General features: G+C 44.2%; 1 protein-coding gene across 1 annotated transcript in view; it reads right to left on the reverse strand.

Annotated features, from left to right (window-relative positions):
* CNBD1 (cyclic nucleotide binding domain containing 1) overlaps positions 1-22005 on the reverse strand; it is a 218481-nt gene that overhangs the window by 79628 nt on the left and 116848 nt on the right. Inside the window, exons 9-10 of the mRNA XM_059672816.1 lie at positions 1486-1595; positions 95-245 (exon numbers count right to left, since the gene is read on the reverse strand). Of these exons, the coding sequence (XP_059528799.1) occupies positions 95-245; positions 1486-1595 (261 nt within the window). The remainder of the gene's footprint in view (positions 1-94; positions 246-1485; positions 1596-22005) is intronic.

The following is a 22005-nucleotide window of genomic DNA, read 5'->3' on the forward strand; positions in this document are numbered from 1 at the left end:
GTCCTGACTAGACGGTGAAATATGTCCACTCTTGTCACGTGATCAACAACTAAAATGTCATCACAGTTACAAGAGAAGAAGAGTCGGTGCTTACCACGCAGGTCCTTGCCTTGGATGACGGCCGCCTCCACCTCCTCCCCGGCCACCACGGTGCAGGTGAAGGGCAGCTGCAGCAGCGCGCTGAGCTCGCCGAAGGACTCCTGCCTGCGGAGCTGCCCCATGTAGACCAGCTTCTGGACCTGCCTCTGCGAGAGAGGGGGTGGCGCTTAATGAGACGCTCAGCTCACCGGTAAACAGTTTCTGCCAGAAACGCCGTTCATAAACCAGCGCGGTGTGTGGTGTTTAACATGCATTGCAACTTCACGCAACCAGAGAACACCTGTCCTTACGCGGTGTGAGTTCTGTGCTACCGATGGACCACTTCGCACCCGAGGGACTGGGAGCACTGCCCTTCAGTGCACATTGCGCTTTTGAATCTGCCAAGATGTTTAGGAAACATTGAACTCATTCCACTCTTCAAAGTCCTCGGCTACCATTTTGTAAGCATCGCTCAGCTTAGTATGTTATCTCTGACACAGGGATGAGTTGGTGAGCAGCAAGATGAAAAAAAATAAGGAAAGAAACAATGAAAATACAGGGTAGCCCTCAGGATAGGAGGGTGGGAGGAAGTCTAAAAAGGGGTCCCAAGCCAAGGACTATCTGGAAGGTTGTCCCCCTTCCAACCAGTGCGCCTCCGCCCAACCTCCACAGGCCAGAGCCCTCTGGCTCACAGTGACGAGTGCATGGAAGAGGCCTGGCCAACCAGCAGCTCAGCTCGCATGCCCCATCGCCGCGCATTCGCGTTCTGCCCGCTTGAGAACTTCATAAACCCGGCATCTCATAGACTGACTCTCGCGTCTGAGCCTTTCGCCCCTTCGTGCAGGTTCTGGATGGCATCATTTCTGTTTTCCCGGAGGTGTGGTGCTCCACCCCCAGATACCCCTGGTGCTGACCATGCAGCAGGCCCCGGGCACCTGGGTAGCTTACAGCCTCTGGCTAATGAAGGTACATGTAGGTCTTTGCGCAGGCATTTCATTTTATTCCTCTTGAGTGAATATGTACTGAAATTTCTGGGCCACATGTTACGTGTGTTTCAGCCAACCTGATACCTTATAGTGATACTTTGTCGTGATAACTGGCATTTTTCTGATAAATAAAGATGTTAAGGGTCTTTCAATGTGGTTATTGGCCATTAAGCACATTGGTCATTGATATCTTGATCACAACTCAATATATCTTACAACTTATCTTACATTCTGGTATCTTACAACTCAGTGAGGAGGAGGGAAAAAAAACACAACCAAAAATAGTAAAAAACATTGAATAGAAATTTCACAAACGAAGACACAAATAATGTATCCAATAAGCAATGAAAAGATGTTCAACATCCTTTATTCCCTGGAGTCGATTAACAGGTTAAAGAGAACATGAAAGTTTAAAACTTACCGCTCTTTTTGGCTGTAATTTCACGAGTCCTACAACATTTCTATAAATGTTACAATGTCCAGAATTAATATAAGCCACGAAAGGAATTATATTTCCACTTTCCACTATCACTGAAAACAAAAAAGATAATTCATTATTTCACACATTCTTCTCTATAAATGGTGAGTTCATAGAGAATTTCACACATTCCTCTGTAAATGGTAAGTTTCTTAATGGATGCCAGTCTACAGGCAGCACTGCCTATGACAGACACCCACATCTGGCATCTACGGAGAAGGAAACATTGGTGTGACAGTGGCAGCAGAGGCCCCCCAGCCCCCGCTGCAGTGAACAGGGAGAAGAGCCAGAGGCGGGGGCCAGGGGAGAGAGGGGGTCAAGCCTCAGTTGGCATTTTTGGATCTTTGTGGTGTGAATTCCCTGCCATGCTAATGCCAAACTGCCAATGGTTCACCAACTGGCTTGCACAGTCGCCGAGTGTGTAACATCCCCGAGCCCGATGGAGCCCGGTTAGCACTCTCCTCTCTCGGCAGGGTTTAAAGCGAGGTCCTACGTGACCTGCCGTCAATTCTATTAATCCCTGAGCTTCAGGCTTTTCACCTTGAAAATGGCAAAACTAAGAGTCCCGTTCTATGCCTGACGTGGGGTAACTAAGTGCATATAAAGTGCTTAGTATGATGGCTGGCACCTCGATCGCAGAGTAAATCATGCTGTTAATGTCATTGTTTTTTGCTCAAATTTGTGAAGCTACCCTAAGACCAAGATCTGTTTGAGGCTGAACTGGATAATACCTTTATAATTACCCAGGCACTGATTAAAAAGCAATTGGAATAAAAACCTCCTGATCTACATAACATTTTAAATTATCAACATAATTTAATTTAAATAATAAAATCAATTAAACATACATAAATTAAAATTGCTACTTCAAATTGGCTTTTCATTTTGTTCATTTTGAAGCATATCAATATTTTTTTCTGAAAACCCTAAAAGTAACAGAGATAACATATGTATAGACACATGTGTCTCTCCCATGATTTTTTAAAGCAGAGTAGTATTCCATTGTGTAAATGTACCACAGCTCTTTTATAATTAAAAAATAAAAATTTTGATTATTCAAAATTATTTATTTCATATTATATAAGAGTGTATATCAACATGAGAAAATTTATTTATGTTATTAAAATAATAAGCTGGAAAATAGCATAGCTCTTTAAAAATTATAGCTAAAAAGAACAAGGTAACTATTGATAACATATTTACCATAAGCAAAAATAAAAAAATAACAGACAATGGAAAAATACTTTAAGATAAAACAAGTGGCTTTTCAATTTTTTGCTGAAATGTTTAAGAGAATATGTTATCTCCCTCTCTTCAGATAATATTCAGAACTCAAAGTTTATAAAACAAAAATTGAAAGATGATTCTACTGTCAGTAATCAATTATTTTGCCTAAATAAATTATTACGGTAACACACTCTCCTGTACTCTTTTTCTTACAGGCAAACAATGATATTACAAAGTTATTTAAGATATCGAAGTGTGCTTTGTCTATAGAATTCTGTGCAGATTGTACAGATGGGGAATTTCCTCAGAGGCCACACTCATAAAAGCAACGATGGCCTTGCACCACGGTGGGGACAGTAAAGCCCGCCCTCCTTCCTTCAGCTAGCCAATGGGTGCAGAGCAGGCCTGGCACACTGCAAGGTCCCCGCAAGGAGAGGTGCACTAAGCACCACGGAAACCCATGGAAACCCTTTCCTCTTCACTTGCCCTGTGCGCTGCTCTGCCTTTTCTTTCAAAAAATATACATATTATTATGGATGCAGGTTTTTTCATTTTAATTTTATTTCCCACCACCTTTTATCTCCTCTGCGCCCTCTACCACCTCCACTCATCCCCCTGCCCCCTGCAATCACCATACTGTTGTCCATGTCCATGAGTTCTTTCTTTTTTGCTTAAATGCTTCACACACACACACACACACACACACACACACACACACACACACACAGGCTGTCTGCCTGCTCTCTATCTATAAGCCTGTCTCTCTTTTTCTTGATGGTTCAGTTTGTTCATGAAATTCTACATATGAGTGAGACCATGTGATACTTGTCTTTCTCTGACTGCCTTATTTCACTTAGCGTAATACTCTCCAGATCCCTCCATGGGGTAAAATTTTCTTCCATTTTATAGCAGAGTAGAATTCCATGGTGTAAATGTATCACACTCTTTTACCCACTCATCTGCTGATGGCACTTGGGCTGTAATCCAAGCCATCTATAGGCCACAGGGAAGCATCTATAATATCCAGAAGGGCAGGGACCTTGTGCTGAAGGTCAGGCTACAAGGTCAAAGCCAAACCACTACTATGAGCCCATCCCATTCCAGGAGTGATTCTCCTTGGTCTTTCTAACAATCACCACAAATGTTTGTCTTAATGAAGACAACGCCAGGGAGCTCTGGTTTTAAGGACATTATCAAAAGTGTGCATTTGAAACATTATTGTTGACTAGAAAAAGTCATACCAGTTCCCCGGGACAGACTTAACACCTTCTCATTGTGTCTCCTGGTTTACTGACTCCACCCTGTCCGGTTCCCACACCAGGAACTACTGGTGACATGCTGTCAGCTCCTCGCCCTTCCCTCGGGCGACACAGAAGATAACACACAACATGAAAAGACCCAGAGGGTTATTACACAATTTTAATTGAAAAGATTTAGTTGTAGACTAAATAGATGACATTGTATTCATTATTTTTAAAGGTCAGATTCATTAATGTTCAGCAAAGAAAGTTGATTTGAATTTAAAAATTAGGTTTTAAAGAGCCCCATAGTGACTCAGGCTGACATTCTAAAGCATTGTACGAAGTGCAGGCCTGATTTTACCCTAAACGTAAATAATAGGGAGAAGAAAAGGGTTCAGAGACGGAACATCAGTGTTGTTCTTTTGTGTCTCTATTGGTTACCACATGGCAGGAAATACCCAAGTCTGATAAACTGCTCTACCCCAGTTGCCAGACTCTTCAGAAGAAGCAGGGGAAGGACAATGCCTTCCTGTCTGTCGCTGGGGCAGTTCAGGCCCGTTTCAATGGAAACGAGTGGTTGGAAAGACAGTCCCAGGACGTCTTCTAAACTGAGATACAGCCATGCCCGCGGCAGTGGACTGAGCCCGGTTTGGGGGCAGGAGTGTATCTGGGGCCAGGAAGGCGGGGCAGCTCCGAGCAGCGCACGCGTTCACCGTGAAACACTGTGACCGGGAAAGAGCGATGAGAAGGGGCCAGCGATGCCTTTTGTGAGCTTACTTTCCACGCGGGGAAATTTTCCAAACGTGTTTTCCTCATGGATAGATTTAGTTTGCTTTCTTAATGTTGTTAAGAAAGATCTTGGTTAGAAAGGAGTTTGCATTTACTGAATATTTCTGTAAGAATCCACTGAAGACACTTTAATCAATATTAGATGGTACTTCTTCATTATTAAAAAATGTATATTCTTGGCTCAGGTGGTAAACACTCAATGCAATATACTGATGTTGTGTTGTAGAATTGCATACCTTACTTGTATAATTTTATTAACCAATGTCACCCCAATGCATTCAATTTTTTACAAAGAAAAGTATATTTATGTTCAGATAAATACATTTATGGCTAAGTAGAGACAAATCTTAAATAGAAATGCATATCAGAGGAATTGATCATTGGTTAATTATGTGATTTTAAATTAATGGTACATTAAAATAAGTCATTCTTGCAATGAATACTATATGTAAAATCTTCATGTATATTAAATAACTGTCACTTTGCATAAGAAGTAAAAAAACAAATAGACATTTCTCTATTCTCACAAATTGGTGATTTGGTAAAAAGGTTATACACAAATAAGTTATTGATAGAGGAAATCCAGAGAAAGACATGGAAGAAACTTTAGATTTTCAACATGCCCCAGAAACTACTCCAGGTGAAGAACTTGCCAAAACAATACATTTATAGGACTATTTCACAGCAATGACAGTGCATGACTCTCCGCACAGTCGGGCAGATGAACAAGGGCCAGAGGTGCTCCCTCCTCCCACTCTCCCCACGCTCTCCCCTCCCGCCCAGTTTTCAAGCTGGACAAACACTGGGCTCAGACCGTTCACAGAGGGAGGGTCCAGGCTGGACGCCTCACCTACGGCCAAGGAAGCCACACCTTTCCCCACTGTCACTCTGCTCAGGTCTCCTTCTCAGAGACCAGCCCTGACTTCCTGCTTCACCACAGTCCACCTGCTCCCGGCCCTTCGCCTGCCCCTCTTCCTGGCTGTGTGGCCACCTGCCTCCTTCTCAGAGACCAGCCCTGACTTCCTGCTTCACCACAGTCCACCTGCTCCCGGCTCTTCGCCTGCCCCTCTTCCTGGCTGTGTGGCCACCTGCCGTCCTGTCTAATGCACTGCCTGACTGCGCTCGGTGTGCTGTGCCCTTTAGCTCCATTGAGACAAGGACCTTCATCTTTCGTTCCCTCCGTCTCTGCATAGTAGCCACTCAATAAATGTTTGTGAAATGAATGCAAGATCTCCATTTTAAATTGCAATTTCCCTCAACAGGTTAACTGAGTGCAAGAGGAAGCTCAGATATGGTGGCTTTGGGTTTTATGAAACTCTGGATAAAATATTTTACAATATCTGAAGTGGTGAAAGGCAAAAACAATTCAAAAACCAGGAATAAAATGGAAGCGCAGTCACCGGTGAGAAAGGTCTGGAGCCAGCGGCAAGGCCAGCGGAGAGAATGGATGTGGCCAGTCTGCCTCCTGAGCCCCGAAGGCTGTGGTCACAGGGTGAGCTGGGACAGCCGCTCGCGGAGCCTGGAGACACCTGCAGCTCCCAGTCCTGGTGCTGCGTGGCCTGGAGACGCAGGAGAAATCTCCGGAAATTGCTCATCAGAGCTCCTGGTGTTGCGGCTAAAACCCCCCCACCTGGGCGGCACTGAGTTTCCTTTTAAACTGAACTCTGTCTCGGCCCCTCTGCAGGCTGGAGGGGAAGGAAACAAATTTTTTCTAAATGGATTAACATTCATCCTGGGCTTCAAGGATCCCCCACACATCCGAAGAGACTACAAGCTCCCCATAGACTCTCCACATGGACCCCATTACCCGAGGTTTCGGTGGGGACTCAAGATTTTTTGTTCTGCAGGAAAAAGTAGTATTGAGCAAATTTGGGTCAGGTGGCTGATCCAGGGAACTTCCTTCTGGGTTTGATCAGCAAAGAATTTCGGTGACAAAACCTGTGATTGACTAGCTGTCAAATCAAACAGGAATTGTATGGTTACCATCTTCCAAAAATACTTCTGATTTGCTGCTAATGCCCCCCCTTTTTTTCCTGGCAATGTGATGAATCTTGATACAGCCATACATAGAAGGATGGTGAGTTAAATAGATATGTAGGTGTGTATAATTCATTTCAATGAAATAGTTTAAGTTAGGACAAGTAAGCAATTGTGTATAGCCTGACACGTGGAATTGGAATCATATTCTTAGTTGAAACAGCAAAATGACCTTATCTCACAGGGTTCTTGGGAGCACCACAGAGATCAAGCAACTTAACCGCAAGAGACAGCGCTTCCTAAGTAGCACTACGTGAATAGATGAAAATTATTTTCATCTTTGTGTAGAAAAAGAAGAGTTTCTAAGTTTTCACCTGATGATCATATATTTTAATCATAGATTCTAGCTAATCATGGTAATTGTCCATTTAATGATATGCTGATTAGTTACTTCATTTCTGGCCCTACCTAACCATCTGCATTCATTTCAGTTCAATTAGTTAGCAGCATTTTTTTTTTCTGAGAGGAATAATCTCATACTAAATGGAGTGGCCCAAAGAAGTACTTGAATAGGAGACTGCATTTATCATTTGTACCTAGCATATATGAAAATTAAATTCATTCATTATTTGAAATAATTATTTTCCTCCTTAATGTCACAATAATTAATTTTGATTCAAGATATATTCTACTTGTTATATTTAAACATAATAGGGACCAGTGTAGGTAAATATTTGTATAAAGAGATGTATTACATGCCTTCAGAACATTGGTTATTTACACTCAAATTAGTGCAATAATTTTATATGATGTTTATGCAAAATCTCACTTCAGCACAACAATGGCGGATGATCCAGCCTTCAATTTTCTGCAAAATTTTCTGACAAAATACTGTGAAAATTGCTGATTTTACTATCTTAGCAGTTTTCAGAACAACTTTTAAAAGAGATGACAAATTCCATTTCCATTTTTTGGATATGGAATATCAATGTGTTTTATTAGATTTTGTGAACTCTTTCATATTAACCCTCTTTTACAATATTATTTGTGTTGCTTATTCTGAAACTTATTTTTTCTTCTTAATCTCATTTCTTTTACATATTCAAACTCAAAATAAATTGTATACTCATATTTTCTCCTACTGTCAATTTTAATTTTACCCTAATAACTAATCCAATTAAAATAATATTTTCTACATGTCAGCTTGAATATCTAACTTAACCTATTCTCCCAGGTGTGTAGATTATTTCTTAACACTTTTTATTAAATCATATCAACAGTGATAGCAGCTATGAAGAAGAACTAAGCTGACATTTTGAAACTGAAGAATAAAGCCTACTAGAGGGACTTAACAGGCTTTGACCAGAGCAGAGAAATAATAATCAAACTTGAAGACAGGATTTTTTGTACTTACTGAGGCACAGGAGCTAAAAGAAAAATAATGAAGAAAAATGAAGAGAGCCTGAAGGATTTATGGGCCATATCAAATGGGTCCACAGACACGTTGTAGGAGTCCCAGAAAGAGATGAAAAAGAGAAAGGGGCAGAGACCCTATTTGAAGGAATCATGGCTAAAAAGTTCTCAAATTTGAGAAAAAAGGACATACAGATTCAGGAAGCTCAATTCACCCCAACTAAGATACATCTAAAAAGACAAACACAGACGCATCATAATGAAACTGTCAAGTGTTCAAATGCTCTTTAATTTGGAAAGCATCGAGAAAAAGTGGTTCGTCACATATAAGGCAGCTCTGAGATCTGCTATATGACATGCTTATGATAACAATACGGTCCATTTAACAACGGCCGAGCACATATCAAGTTTTGTGCTCTTGATTACAATAAAAACCAAAATGGTGTTAAAATTTAATGTCTGAGTTCCTAATATTTTTTTTCATTCTCCATTGAAAATATCCAATGTAACACACACACACACACACACACACACACACACACACGTGCACATGCACACGCAACTTTCTATGAATAAAAATTCCTTCAACTGTTTGAGGTATTGTTTATAAGCCATTGACCTCAAAGAGATGGCATATAATATTTAACTTTTAACAAAATAATTTTTCTGGGTCAAAAGTCCAGAATTATAACTACACAAGATATGTTTACACAGACAACTGAAAATAGTCTCAGAAATACTTTCAGTCAAATTTTTAGAGGTGTTGAAAATATTTTATATTCTAAGCATGAAGACTCAATGCCATTGCCCTTTCTATCTAAAAATGTGACTGTTGGATCAGAAGTAACCAGTTAAATTATTTACTTTAATTAAGTGACCAGCATGCACAAAACACAGTGTTCTTTAAGAAGTCTGAAACACAGTTGACTTGACTAGACAAATAATGAAAAATAAAATAAGTAAGAGTTAAATGTTCCAAATCAACTTTTTTCTATTAGAGCTAAAAGAACATCTACACAGTATCATGTATTGCAAAAAGCAAGCAGAGACTCAATATTTTGTTCATATGGTGTGAAAACTGGACTTGATTTTGGAATGTATCACTATTCTAAGGAGCTTTTAGGCTAGAGAGCATACATATAGGGTGGGGCAAAAGTAGGTTTACAGTCATTTGTATGAAAAATAATACAATAATTAATAAGTAATAATACAAGAATAAACTGTTCCATGTACTAACAACTGTAAACCTATTTTTGCCAACCCCTTTATTTTAAAAATTTTATTCAGAACATTTTTTAAAGATTTTTAAATTAATTTTTGGTGAGAGAGGAAGGGAGAGGGAGAGAGAGAGAGAGAGAAACATCCACGTGAGAGCAAAACATTGACCAGCTGCCTGGTGCAGGCCCCTACCGGGGATCCAGCCTGCAGTCCAGGCATGTGCCCGGACTGGGAATGGAACTGGCAACCTTTCAGGGGATGGGATGATGCCTAAAAGTGAGCCACACCAGCCAGGACTTCCTCAGACCGTTTTTAAAATTTATCTTATTGTTGAGAGTATTACAGATGTCCCCCTCTTCCCCCATTGCCCCCCTCACACAGCACCCCTGCCCAGGCTGTCACCACACTATTGTCTGTGTCCATGGGTTGTGCATTTTTGTATATTAGTTCTTTGGTAAATCTCTCCCCACCCACCCACGCCTTCCCTCTGAGAATCGCTTTAAATTTTAAATGGTGCAATTACTCAAAAAGGAAAGAGATAAAACACAGTTCACTGAAAGGCATTGAAATAAAATAGGCAGGCTCCTACACGCTATCTTTATCACCTATTTGAGCATAATATAAACATTTATAGCTTACACAGAAACTCCTTTTCCTAATTGGCTAATCCGGTCTCCATTCTTTTCAAACTCTTCAATTTTCACTGTTAATTTCTCTCTCAGAGAGCCATGTTATTTTGCAATCAATCAATATTTGTTCATTAAAGTGGAAAGCATTAAGTAGAGGTAAAATTATGTTACCTTTCTATAGCTCAATGTATTTGTTACGTATCTATTGAGAGAACGTGTATTCTCCCTGCGGCTACAAAATCCTGGAAATGGTTTTGCTCCTACATCCTTCCTGGCCTAGTAGGGCTGCCAACAGCGTGGAACTGGTCCGTGCTGCCCACTCAGGGGTCCTCATGGAGCCCCTGCAGTGATGTGTGCACACCCGCTGGGCCCTGGCCCCGAGGTCCTGGGGCTGCAGGAGTGTCAGTCGCGGGTGTTGCCTGTGGTTCTGTTCCTGCCACAAGCAAGATTTTGCAGGAGGCAGCAGATGAGTTTCTCCCTCATGGATGTTTCTCTCTCTCTCTCCCTCTCGCTTCCTCTCTCTCTAAAATCAATAAGAACATACTTTAAAAAGAGTAATATGAAATATCTCTATAGTATACTAAATTGCTAGGCTTTTTCTTATTTTGTTTGTCTTTCAAGTAATCTGCCTATCAAATAAAATATTTGATTCATATTATATTCCCTCAGTATTTTCAAAGTATTTTCTAAGTTTTGGGCTTGTTTAATTTTTTACAATACAGTATCAACATAATCCACTTAAAAAAATCTTACTGTTGTTTTTGTTAAGTTCACATTGAGCTAATAAAATCAGTGTAAACAGTCATCTTTCATGGTGTTTTCCTATCCAAGAATGAGTTATACTTTAAATATTGATTCAGTTTGTGTAAGTCAGCTGAGTTATATAATACCTTCATACTTTTTATTAAGTGTATTTCTAGATATTTAATATTTTGGTTGTTATATATGTAATCTCTTCTTCCTTTAAATATTATTAAGTAGCTGCTATAAATTTTAAATATCTACTTTGTCATGTCACCTCACTTAATTCCATGATTCCTGATAAATTTCTCATTGATTCCGCAAATATTGAACTACCTAATGATATAATGAGTAGAGAAGATGATTTCACCATCCCCTTTTACAAGTTCGTGCTTATTATTTTTTTCTTAAGAATGTTAGTAAGCTTATCCCTTTAATGATAACTATCCTGGTATTTCCTGCCAGGAACTCACTAACTTTGTTTTGACATAGAAGTTTTCATCGGATCTTATTTTGTTGGGAATGTGTGTCAGAACTTCCTCAAATGCTTGAAGATGAGGTTATGGTTTCCTCTCCCTGGATCTATATTTTAGTAAAATGTACTAATAGATTTTTAAAGCCATGCTGAGCTAGTTCTCATTGAATGCCTAGAATGAACTGACTTTGCTTTGGTGTATTTTTCTGTGAAGTGCTGCTACATTGTTTTCCAATATAATTTTATATTGCTATTCCCACTTAGGTGCTTAAATAGTCTTTTTTATCTTACCTTTGTCCATTTTAGCTTCCATGTTATAGCAAATTTGAAAGAAAGCATTAGTATCATCAGCTCCTTGAAAATGCAACCAAGCTAACTAACGCAGGTTTTCTAATCATGGCACACAGCAGGGTCCCCTAGGCCTCCCAGCAGAGGCTGCTAGGATCCGTTTTCTAAGGCAAACAAGGCAAAAACAACAGTTTACTCTAGAAAATGCAAGACACAAAATGGGGTCAAGACCACTTTTGGTCCTGGAGGGCCATTATTCAAATCAGTTCGGTCACTGAGACATCCTCTCTACTGTCATTGTGTAAGAAAAGTGACTAGAATGTTAAACATGTTAAATGCATGTAACTATGAATTCTCTCAGGGTGGTGAGTGTGTGTGGAGAGGGAAGGGAGGGCGGAAGTGGAAAAGGGCATAGAAGGATAAATGATGATGGAGGAAAAAGTAGGCATATCTCTCAAAAATGTACACTGGAGTGTTTTTTAAATAAAAAGAATAGACTTTAAAAATGTATACAACTGCCCTAGCCGGCTTGGCTCAGTGGATAGAGCGTCAGCCTGCGGACTGAAGGGTCCCGGGTTCGATTCTGGCCAAGGGCACATGCCTGGGTTGCAGGCTCGATCCCCAGTAGGGGGCGTGCAGGAGGCAGCCGATCAATGATTCTCTCTCATTGTTGATGTTTCTATCTCTCTCCTTCTCCCTTCCTCTGTGAAATCAATAAAGAAATATATTTATAAATAAATAAATAAATAAATAAATAAATAAATAAATAAATAAATAAAATGTATACAACTAACCTATCTTTTTTATATCTTTCTATTTTTAACACAAATTTTTAAAAAGCTGCATATAACATGTTTAACCTAGTGAGAGAACATAAGAGCAAAGTATAAGCTATCACATCTGCAATAAACAAAACATCACTTTCCCCTCAAAGCCACCAGGTCACAGAGACACTGAATTGTGAGGTTGTTTTTCTATGGCTCACACACAGGAAACACTATTACTAGTTCCTTTGTGACTGAAAGGCTTGTCCAAGTAATGGATATTATATTGCCTCTCTTTAAAACCGTGTCTTCAATATTTGACCAATAGCATGAATCAACTAGGGGCCAATGTACTTCTTGAGAATAACAGCTTAAGCACATAAAATTGTTCTGTGCCATTTTGTTAAGCAGTGTCACCCTAATAAATTAAATAAAAAAGTTTCTTTTTAATTATTCTGTGTAAAATGCCTAAATAATTACTATCACATTACTCAGGCACAAGTCGTTTACTCTTGAATAGCAACCTACATTTGATTTATAGTTTACATTCTGTGGCAAATGTTACCTCCAGATAAGCTACAGCAATATTTTCTAAAACAACCTGCTGTATTAGCATGGTCTGCACGAAAAGAAGAAAACCTCTCACACTCAGGCCCATTGGAAACAGAATCTAGGTTCCCAGAGTTCCCAGAGGAAGCCCTGCCAACCTTCTGGGGGATGAATCGACTTAATGTTAAAATAAACATCAGAAAACACCACTACCCTCCCAAACATGCTCAAAGTTCAATAAGAATAATAATTTAAAACTTAAAAGCATGCTATTCGAGAAATTTAAGCCTAAATTCATGAGTGCCCACATTTTTCTCAGAGCAGTAATCATCTCCCAAAAGCTCCTGAAGATTAGGAATTTAAGGGACTAGAAGAAAATGCAGGTCTGGCCATGGCTGCCCTCAGCTGCCCCAACATTTGTCTTATTTCCATGGAGGGCTTCTATGGCGTATTACTCTCTGCAACTTCTAAGGCTTGTAAATTGTAAGATTCAACAAAAAGATGCAAATGACACTATTTTATTAAAGTTTGAAAATCAATATATAGACTAAAGAGTAGTGAATTACTCATGTGGCTGTAATTTGCATGTAGAAATGCAAAAAAAAATTATAATAGTAATTTTATTGTCAGAAGCAGATTTTCCCAAGCCAGTTCCTATTTTTCTATCTTTCTGGAAGTAAGCCAATGTCCACACGATGTCACAGGAGCTGGAGGTCAGCTCCTTAACTAGTAGTTTGGGAATTTGTTTGGGATCCCAAGGTATACACCAATGCCCTGACATCAATTCAGTGATGCCAACATCTAAAGAGATGAAACAAGCTCTGTGGCTGGTGTTCTAAGACAACACCATAGGCTGCACAGGTGTGACTCACCTGGTCAAGAGAAACGATCTAAACAAAAGCTCTGCACCTAGAGCAAGACGCCCCATGGGAAAATCATTACTGCAGAGCACTGGCTTACTACTCTGAGAGGGAAGTACAACACAGTGGCTACTTTCAAAACATGAGGGATCTTCCAGGTATACTCAGACAGTGAAATAATAGGCATCAATTATATATAGCTACAGATCTACAAATAGGTATAGAGATGACACAGGTACAGGCACAGGTACATTCACAGGCAGAGGGACTAACACAGGCACAGACACAGACACAGGCACAAGCACAGGTAGACATAGACACAGGCACAGAAAAACACACAGACACAGACATGGACACAGACACAGGCACAGACACAGACACAGGAACAGACACAGGCACAGGCACAGGCACAGACACAGGCACAGGCACAGGCACAGACACAGACACAGACACAGACATGGACACAGGCACAGGCACAGACACAGACACAGGCACAGAGACAGACACAGGCACAAGCACAGGTAGACATAGACACAGGCACAGACAAACACACAGACACAGGCACAGACACAGACACAGGAACAGACACAGACACAGGAACAGACACAGGCACAGGCACAGGCACAGACACAGACATAGACATAGACACAGGCACAGACACAGACACAGGCATAGACATAGACACTGGCACAGACACAGGCACAGGCACAGGCACAGGCACAGGCACAGGCACAGGCACAGGCACATAATAGACAAAGAATTAGACACAGGCACAGACACAGACAGAGGCACAAACAAAGGCACAGGCACAGACACAGGCAAAGATATAGACACAAGCACAAGCAAAGGCAAAGACAGAGGCACAGACACAGAAACAGAAACAGGCACAGGCACAGGCACAGACATAGGTAAAGACACAGGCTCAGGCCCAGACACAGACACAGACATAGACACAAGCACAGTCACAGACATAGACACAGGCACAGACACAGACACAGGCAATGGCACAGACATAGACACAGACATAGACACAGGCACAGGCACAGACATAGACACAGACACAGACACAGACACAGGCACAGACACAGGCACAGACAAAGACACAGGCACAGGCACAGGCACAGAATAAACAAAGAAATAGACACAGGCACAGACACAGACAGAGGCACAAACAAAGGCACAGGCACAGACACAGGCAAAGATATAGACACAGGCACAGGCACAGGAACAGACACAGGGACAGGTACAGACACAGGCAGAGACCCAGGCATAGACGCAGACACCGACACAGACACAGATACAGAGTAGACACAGAAACCGACACAGGCACAGACACAGACACAGGCATAGACATAGACACAGGCACAGACAGGCACAGGCATAGACACAGACACAGGCACAGACAGGCACAGGCATAGACACAGACACAGGCACAGGCACAGACATAGACCCAGACAGACACAGGCACAGAAACAGTTACAGGCACAGACACAGGCACAGGAACAGGCACAGGCACTCATAGCAGCCAGGATCAGGCATAGACACAAACACAGACACAGACATAGATACAGGAACAGACACAAACTCAGGCACAGACAGAGACACGGGCACTGACACAGGCACAGGTACAGCCACAGACACAGGCATAGACATAGACACAGACACAGACACAGGCACAGACATAGACAAAGACATAGCCACAGGCACAGACACAGACACAGGCACAGGCACAAACACAAGCACAGACACAGGCACAGACACAGGCATAGAGACAGGCAAAGACACAGGCCCAGGGCAGGAACAGGCACAGACACAGACACAGGCACAGACAGGCACAGGCATAGACACAGACACAGACACAGGCACAGAGACAGGCAGAGGCACACGCACAGGCACAGGCACAGGCACAAACACAGACACAGGCACAGACACAGACACAGGCACAGAGACAGGCAGAGGCACACGCACAGGCACAAACACAGACACAGGCACAGACACAGACACAGGCACAGACAGGCACAGGCATAGACACAGACATAGACACAGACATAGACACAGGCACGGTACAGACACAGACACAGACACAGACACAGACACAGACACAGACCCAGGCACTGACACAGGCACAGACACAGGCACAGACATAGACACAGGCATAGGCACAGGCACAGACACAGACACAGACACAGGCACAGACACAGGCACAGGCACAGACACAGGCACAGACACAGGCACGGACACAGACACAGGTACAGACACAGGCACAGACAGCCATGTGCACTGACATAGACACAGGCACCGGCACAAAGGCACAGACTCAGACACAGGCACAGGCACAGGCACACGCCCAGGCACAGGCACAGACATAGACACAGGCACTGGCACAAACACAGGCACAGCCACAGGCACAGTCACAGGCACAGGCACAGGCACAGACACAGACACAGGCACAGATAAAGGCTCTGACAGGCACAGGCACAGACATAGACACAGGCACAGGCACAGGCACAGACATAGACACAGGCACAGGTACAGACATAGACACAGACACAGGCACTGACACAGGCACAGACACAGGCACAGACATAGATACAGGCACTGGCACAAACACAGGCACAGCCACAGTCACAGTCACAGGCACAGGCACAGGCACAGACACAGACACAGGCACAGATAAAGGCTCCGACAGGCACAGGCACAGACACAGACACAGACACAGGCACTGACACAGGCACAGACATAGACACAGGCACAGGCACAGACATAGACACAGGCACAGGCACAGACACAGACACAGACACAGGCACAGGCACAGGCACAGACATAGACACAGGCACAGGTACAGATACAGACACAGACACAGACACAGACACAGGCACTGACACAGGCACAGGCACAGACACAGGCACAGACACAAGCACAGTCAGACACAGACACATACACGGGCACATAGACACAGGCACAGGCACAGGCACAGATACAGGCACAGACACTGACACAGGCACAGGTACAGACACAGGCACAGGCATAGAAACAGATACAGACACAGAATACACACAGAAATATACACAGAAATAGACACAGGCACAGAGACAGGCACAGGCACAGGAATAGGCACAGACATAGACACAGGCACTGGCATAGACATAGATACTTTGCTTCGTTAAAACTATGGAAGCTTACAAAACCCTCCTTATAAAAATTTTGAGCAAGACTCATATTTCCATATTCCAGAAAACTCATATAGGGGGTTGGATTTCACGTAGTCATCTGAAGGCAGTTTACTAAGCAATATCAATAAATATAAAACACCAAGCAATATCTGCCTCAGGAATATCTGTATTTTAAAGAACAACCCTGATAAAAGACACCTCTTTTCGGTTCCAGGAAGTGACCGTCTGATGGGGACACAGTGTGTGTAGGAGAGAAATGACCTGGGTTCATGAAGACAGAGCACATGCAAGTCAAAGCTATCTGTCCTAGATGAGGCAGTGGGTCCTGCCTGCCCAACCCACTGTTTCTGCATGGAATGCCTCCCTGCCCCCTCCCCCCACCCGGAGGGGCAAGAAGTCTATTGAGTGGGCTCCTCTGGTGAGTGTCGTCCCCTCCACTTGCCGTCCTATAGTTCAGGGAGGCTGCACCTCTCCCAGCTCCCGCTGACAGGTGGCATGTCCATGCCAGAGCGCATGCCCATGGTGCCTGCAATGCCAGCTGGCCAGGGTGTCAGACTGGACCCCGCCCCCGCACCCCCAGACAATCAGGGAGATCCTCTTTCACAAGGACTGTGGGCTGTGACAGAAGCAGAGCAGAACCGCGGACTGCAGCAAACAGCCTGCGTGAATGAGCACCGAGCGCAGACCAGCCTTCCTGAGAGCTAATGCCTGGGCTCCCAGGACAGCACTTCCCTGTGCAGGAGGCCAGTGGCCTCCACACACGCCGCCCCAATCCTGCACAGTGTCCCCCACTATTAGCACACTTGGCCCGACTGGTACATTGTTACAGCTGATGAACCTTCATTGAACCATCATAGACCAAGCCCACAGTGGACATAGGGGCTCTCGCTTGGGATGAACGTTCTGTGGGTTGAGTGACTGTATAATAATATTGGACCACCATTATAGTATCACAGAGTTGATTTACTACCCTAAAATTTACTGCTCCATGCACCCATGTCGCTCTCCTCCCTAACCCATGGCTACCACTGGTCTTTTTATTATTTTGCTAAGGTTTGGCCATTTCCAGAGTTTCATGTAATAGGAATCACACAGTATGTAGCCTTTTCAGACTGTTTCTTTCACTTAATAACGTGTATTTAAGGTCTCTCATACCCTCTAACGGTCTGGTAACTCATCTTCTCCTGCGGAGTAATATTCCATTGTCTGGCTAGGCCACAGTTCACTCGTGCACTCACCCTGGGGAAGACACCTGCGTTGACTCCAGGTGTTAGCATTAGAGGAGAAGCTGCAATAAACATTTGCATGCAGGTTTTCGTGTGGACACAATGTTCAGGTCCTTTGGTAAGCATCATGGAATGTGATTGCTGGATGGAATAAGAATGTACTTAGAGCTCTGCACAACAAAAAACACCATCAACAAAATGAAAAGGGAGCCACTGTATGGAGAAACATATTGCCAGTGATACATCTGATAAGGGGTTAATTTCCAAAATATACAAGAAATTCATACAATTTAACAAAAGGAAGACAAACAATCCAATTAAAAAATGGGCAAAGGACCTAAATAGATACTTCTCCAAAGTGGACATACAGATGGTCAAGGGACATATGAAAAAATGCTCTAAGTCACTGATCATCTGAGAGATGCAAATTAAAACAACAATGAGGTATCAACTCACACCTGCCAGAATGGCTATCATCAACAAATCAACAAACAACAAGTGTTGGTGAGGATGTGGAGAAAAGGGAACCCTAGTACACTGCTGGTGGGAATGCAGGCTGGTGCAGCCACTGTGGAGAACAGTATGGAGTTTCCTAAAAAAGTTAAATATGGAACTCTCGTGTGACCCAGTGATCCCACTTCTAGGAATATATTCTAAGAAACCCAAAGCACCAATCAGAAAGGATATATACACCCCTATGTTCATAGAAGCACAATTTACAATAGCTAAGGTATGGAAACAGGCCAAGTGCCCATCCGTAGACGAGTGGATAAAAAGCTGTGGCACATTTACACCATGGAATACTATGCAGCTGTAAAAAAGAGGGTTCTCTTATCCATTGGGACAGCATGGAGGGACCTGGAGAGTATTATGCTAAGCAAAATAATCCAGTCAGAGAAAGACAAGTATCACATGATCACACTCATATGTGGAATCTAATGAACAAAACAAAGTGATGAACAAAATAGACTGATGAACAAAATAGATCCAGAGACAGAGAAGCCTGGAAAAAACTGGAATCTCAGAGGAAAGGCAGGGCTTGGGGGGTGGGGGTGAGGAAAGATTAACCGGGGAACTTATATGCATAACCCATGGACACAGACAGTAGTGTGCTGAGGGCCTGGGGGGGTTGGGTGTGGGGTGGAGGGGATTAACGGGGGGTGGGGAAGGCACATCTGTAATACCTTCAACAATAAAGATAATTTTTATAAAAATTAATGTACTTAATTTTGTAAGAAGCCACCAAAATGTCTTCCAAAGTGGCCGCACCACTTTGCATTCCCATTAGCATATGAGAGTGAGTGTCTGCTGCTCCACATCCTCGCCACACTTGTCTTTGTCAGTGCTCTGGATTTTTCCATGCAAGTAGATGCGTAGCAGTGGAGCGCTCTGCTCAGCGTGCTAGTAATGGGGGTGCTGTGCACGACTGGGGGCAGGGCATGTGGGAGATCTCTGCTTTCTGCTCAGTTTTGTCATGAACCTAAAACTGCTCTAAATAGCAAAATCGTTAATGAACTAATATGTTACATGAAAAAATATTCACTTAATGCAAAGAGACCAGAAAAGAAGGAATAAAAGATCAAAGACAGATGTTCTAGGATGCTCAGGGGTGCGCTGAGGGGCTAAGAGGTCTCATGCCTGCAGAGTTCGTTGATCTGAAAGATGTCAAAAATTTGGGATTTTGAGCCTAGAAGTCCCAACTTCCTAGGTAGAGCTTCAAAGCACATGTTCTGTGGCTGGAAGTTTCCACTTTTGGTTTGGGAAGACTATATCTCTTACTGTTATTATATTGGTAGATTTCATCTTTCAGAACTAAATTACTACAAGTTTTTGTATGTCTAGTAATTGTGTTTGTGCAGCAAATCCTGCCTGGAACAGGCAGCGTATGCTGACAGAGCAGGACAACAATAAAATGTGCCCCAGTGACTCGTGGAGGCAGGTCATCGACCTTTTTCTCTCCTCCACATCATTCACCGGGGAACAGGTGCGGCAGCAGTCGCCACAGTCTAGCCAGAGGCCTGGGAAAAGAGTCCCTGGGAAGACGGTGGTTGGGGTGACACAGCCAGGCTGGCCTAAGTCACAGGCAGCTCTGGGCATGTCCATTAGGTCCAGGTCCCGGACATCTGACCCAAAGTAAGAAGACTTCAGGCAGCAGAGGAAACGTAGCCAGAATAGTTTCACTTCTTTCAGTTTACGCAAGATTCATCCTCAAGTCCACCAACCTTTTGAGTAATTAACTTAATCTCCCTGAAACTCCATCCTATACACATCCTAAAGTAAGATGGAAACACACTTAATTATGCTTTGGAAACCATACCACTGTCAATTTTAAACCTAGATAAGGACTGTAATTTGAGCTACATTCTCTACATTTTCTGACAAAAATTCACAGTGAATCTTGAGTCAAGTCGGGAGATATTATATCTAACTAGAGGGCCGGTGCACAAAATTCATGCAAGGGGCTCAGCCCTCACAGCTGCCACGGCTGCCTCAGCCCTTGCAGCCCTGGCTTCATCAGGAAGGTCATCCGGAAGGTCATTTGGCTGTCTGGTCTAATTAGCATATTATGCAGTTATTATTATAGACTAGAGACCCGTTGCAGGAATATTCCTGCAAGAATAGGGCTTCCTGTGGCTGGAGCAAAGCAGAGAAGGGAGCGAAACTGGGGTTTCGCTCCTGCTTCAAGCCCCTGCAACTGGTCTTGCCCTCCTGCTCCAAGCTGCTGCCCCTTATGCTCCCAAGCCACAGTGGTTGGGCTTGCCCTCCCGATCCAGTCCCTGGGGCTGGGCTTGCCCTCCTGATCCCATCCCCTGTGGCTGGGCTTGCCCTTCCAATCCCAGTGGCTTGGGCTGGGCTTGCCCTCCCGCACCCATCCCCTGGGGCTGGGCTTGCCCTCCTGCACCCATCCCATGGGGCTGGTCTTGCCCTCCTGCACCCATCCCCTGGGGCTGGGCTTGCCCTCCTGCACCCATCCCCTGGGGCTGGGCTTGCCCTCCTGCACCCATCCCCTGGGGCTGGGCTTGCCCTCCTGCACCCATCCCCTGGGGCTGGGCTTGCCCTCCTGCACCCATCCCCTGGGGCTGGGCTTGCCCTCCTGCACCCATCCCCTGGGGCTGGGCTTGCCCTCCTGCACCCATCCCCTGGGGCTGGGCTTGCCCTCCTGCACCCATCCCCTGGGGCTGGGCTTGCCCTCCTGCACCCATCCCCTGGGGCTGGGCTTGCCCTCCTGCACCCATCCCCTGGGGCTGGGCTTGCCCTCCTGCACCCATCCCCTGGGGCTGGGCTTGCCCTCCTGCACCCATCCCCTGGGGCTGGGCTTGCCCTCCTGCACCCATCCCCTGGGGCTGGGCTTGCCCTCCTGCACCCATCCCATGGGGCTGGTCTTGCCCTCCTGCACCCATCCCCTGGGGCTGGGCTTGCCCTCCTGCACCCATCCCCTGGGGCTGGGCTTGCCCTCCTGCTCCCAGCAGCTGCCCCTCCCCTCCAAGCCTCTGCCCCTTCCGCCCCCAGATGCTGCCCCTTATGCTCCCAGCCACAGTGGTTGGGCTTGTCCTCCCTCTCCCAGCCACTGCCCCTTCCCCTCCAAGCCACTGCCCCTCCCGCTCACAGCAGCTGTGGCTCCGTTTCTCTCCTCGCGGCCTCTACTTGGCTCCCTTCTGTACCGCTTGGCCTCCATGTTGTCGTCAGTCTTCGCTCGCAGCTAGTATATGCAAATTAACCGCCATCTTTTAGCTTCTATAATTGAAACATTGTATCTTTTGGAGCTGTTGCTTCAGGAGCTCAGAGGCCTGCAGTGGCAGGCAGGGAACGTTGGAGGCCTCCATCACTGAAGCAAGCAAGCCTCATGTTTGCTTCAAGCTGCCTGGCTGCCGGCCGCCATCTCGGCTGGCAGT

This window comes from Myotis daubentonii, chromosome 17 (genome assembly GCF_963259705.1).
Source record: "Myotis daubentonii chromosome 17, mMyoDau2.1, whole genome shotgun sequence".
Classification (NCBI taxonomy): Eukaryota; Metazoa; Chordata; class Mammalia; order Chiroptera; family Vespertilionidae; genus Myotis; species Myotis daubentonii.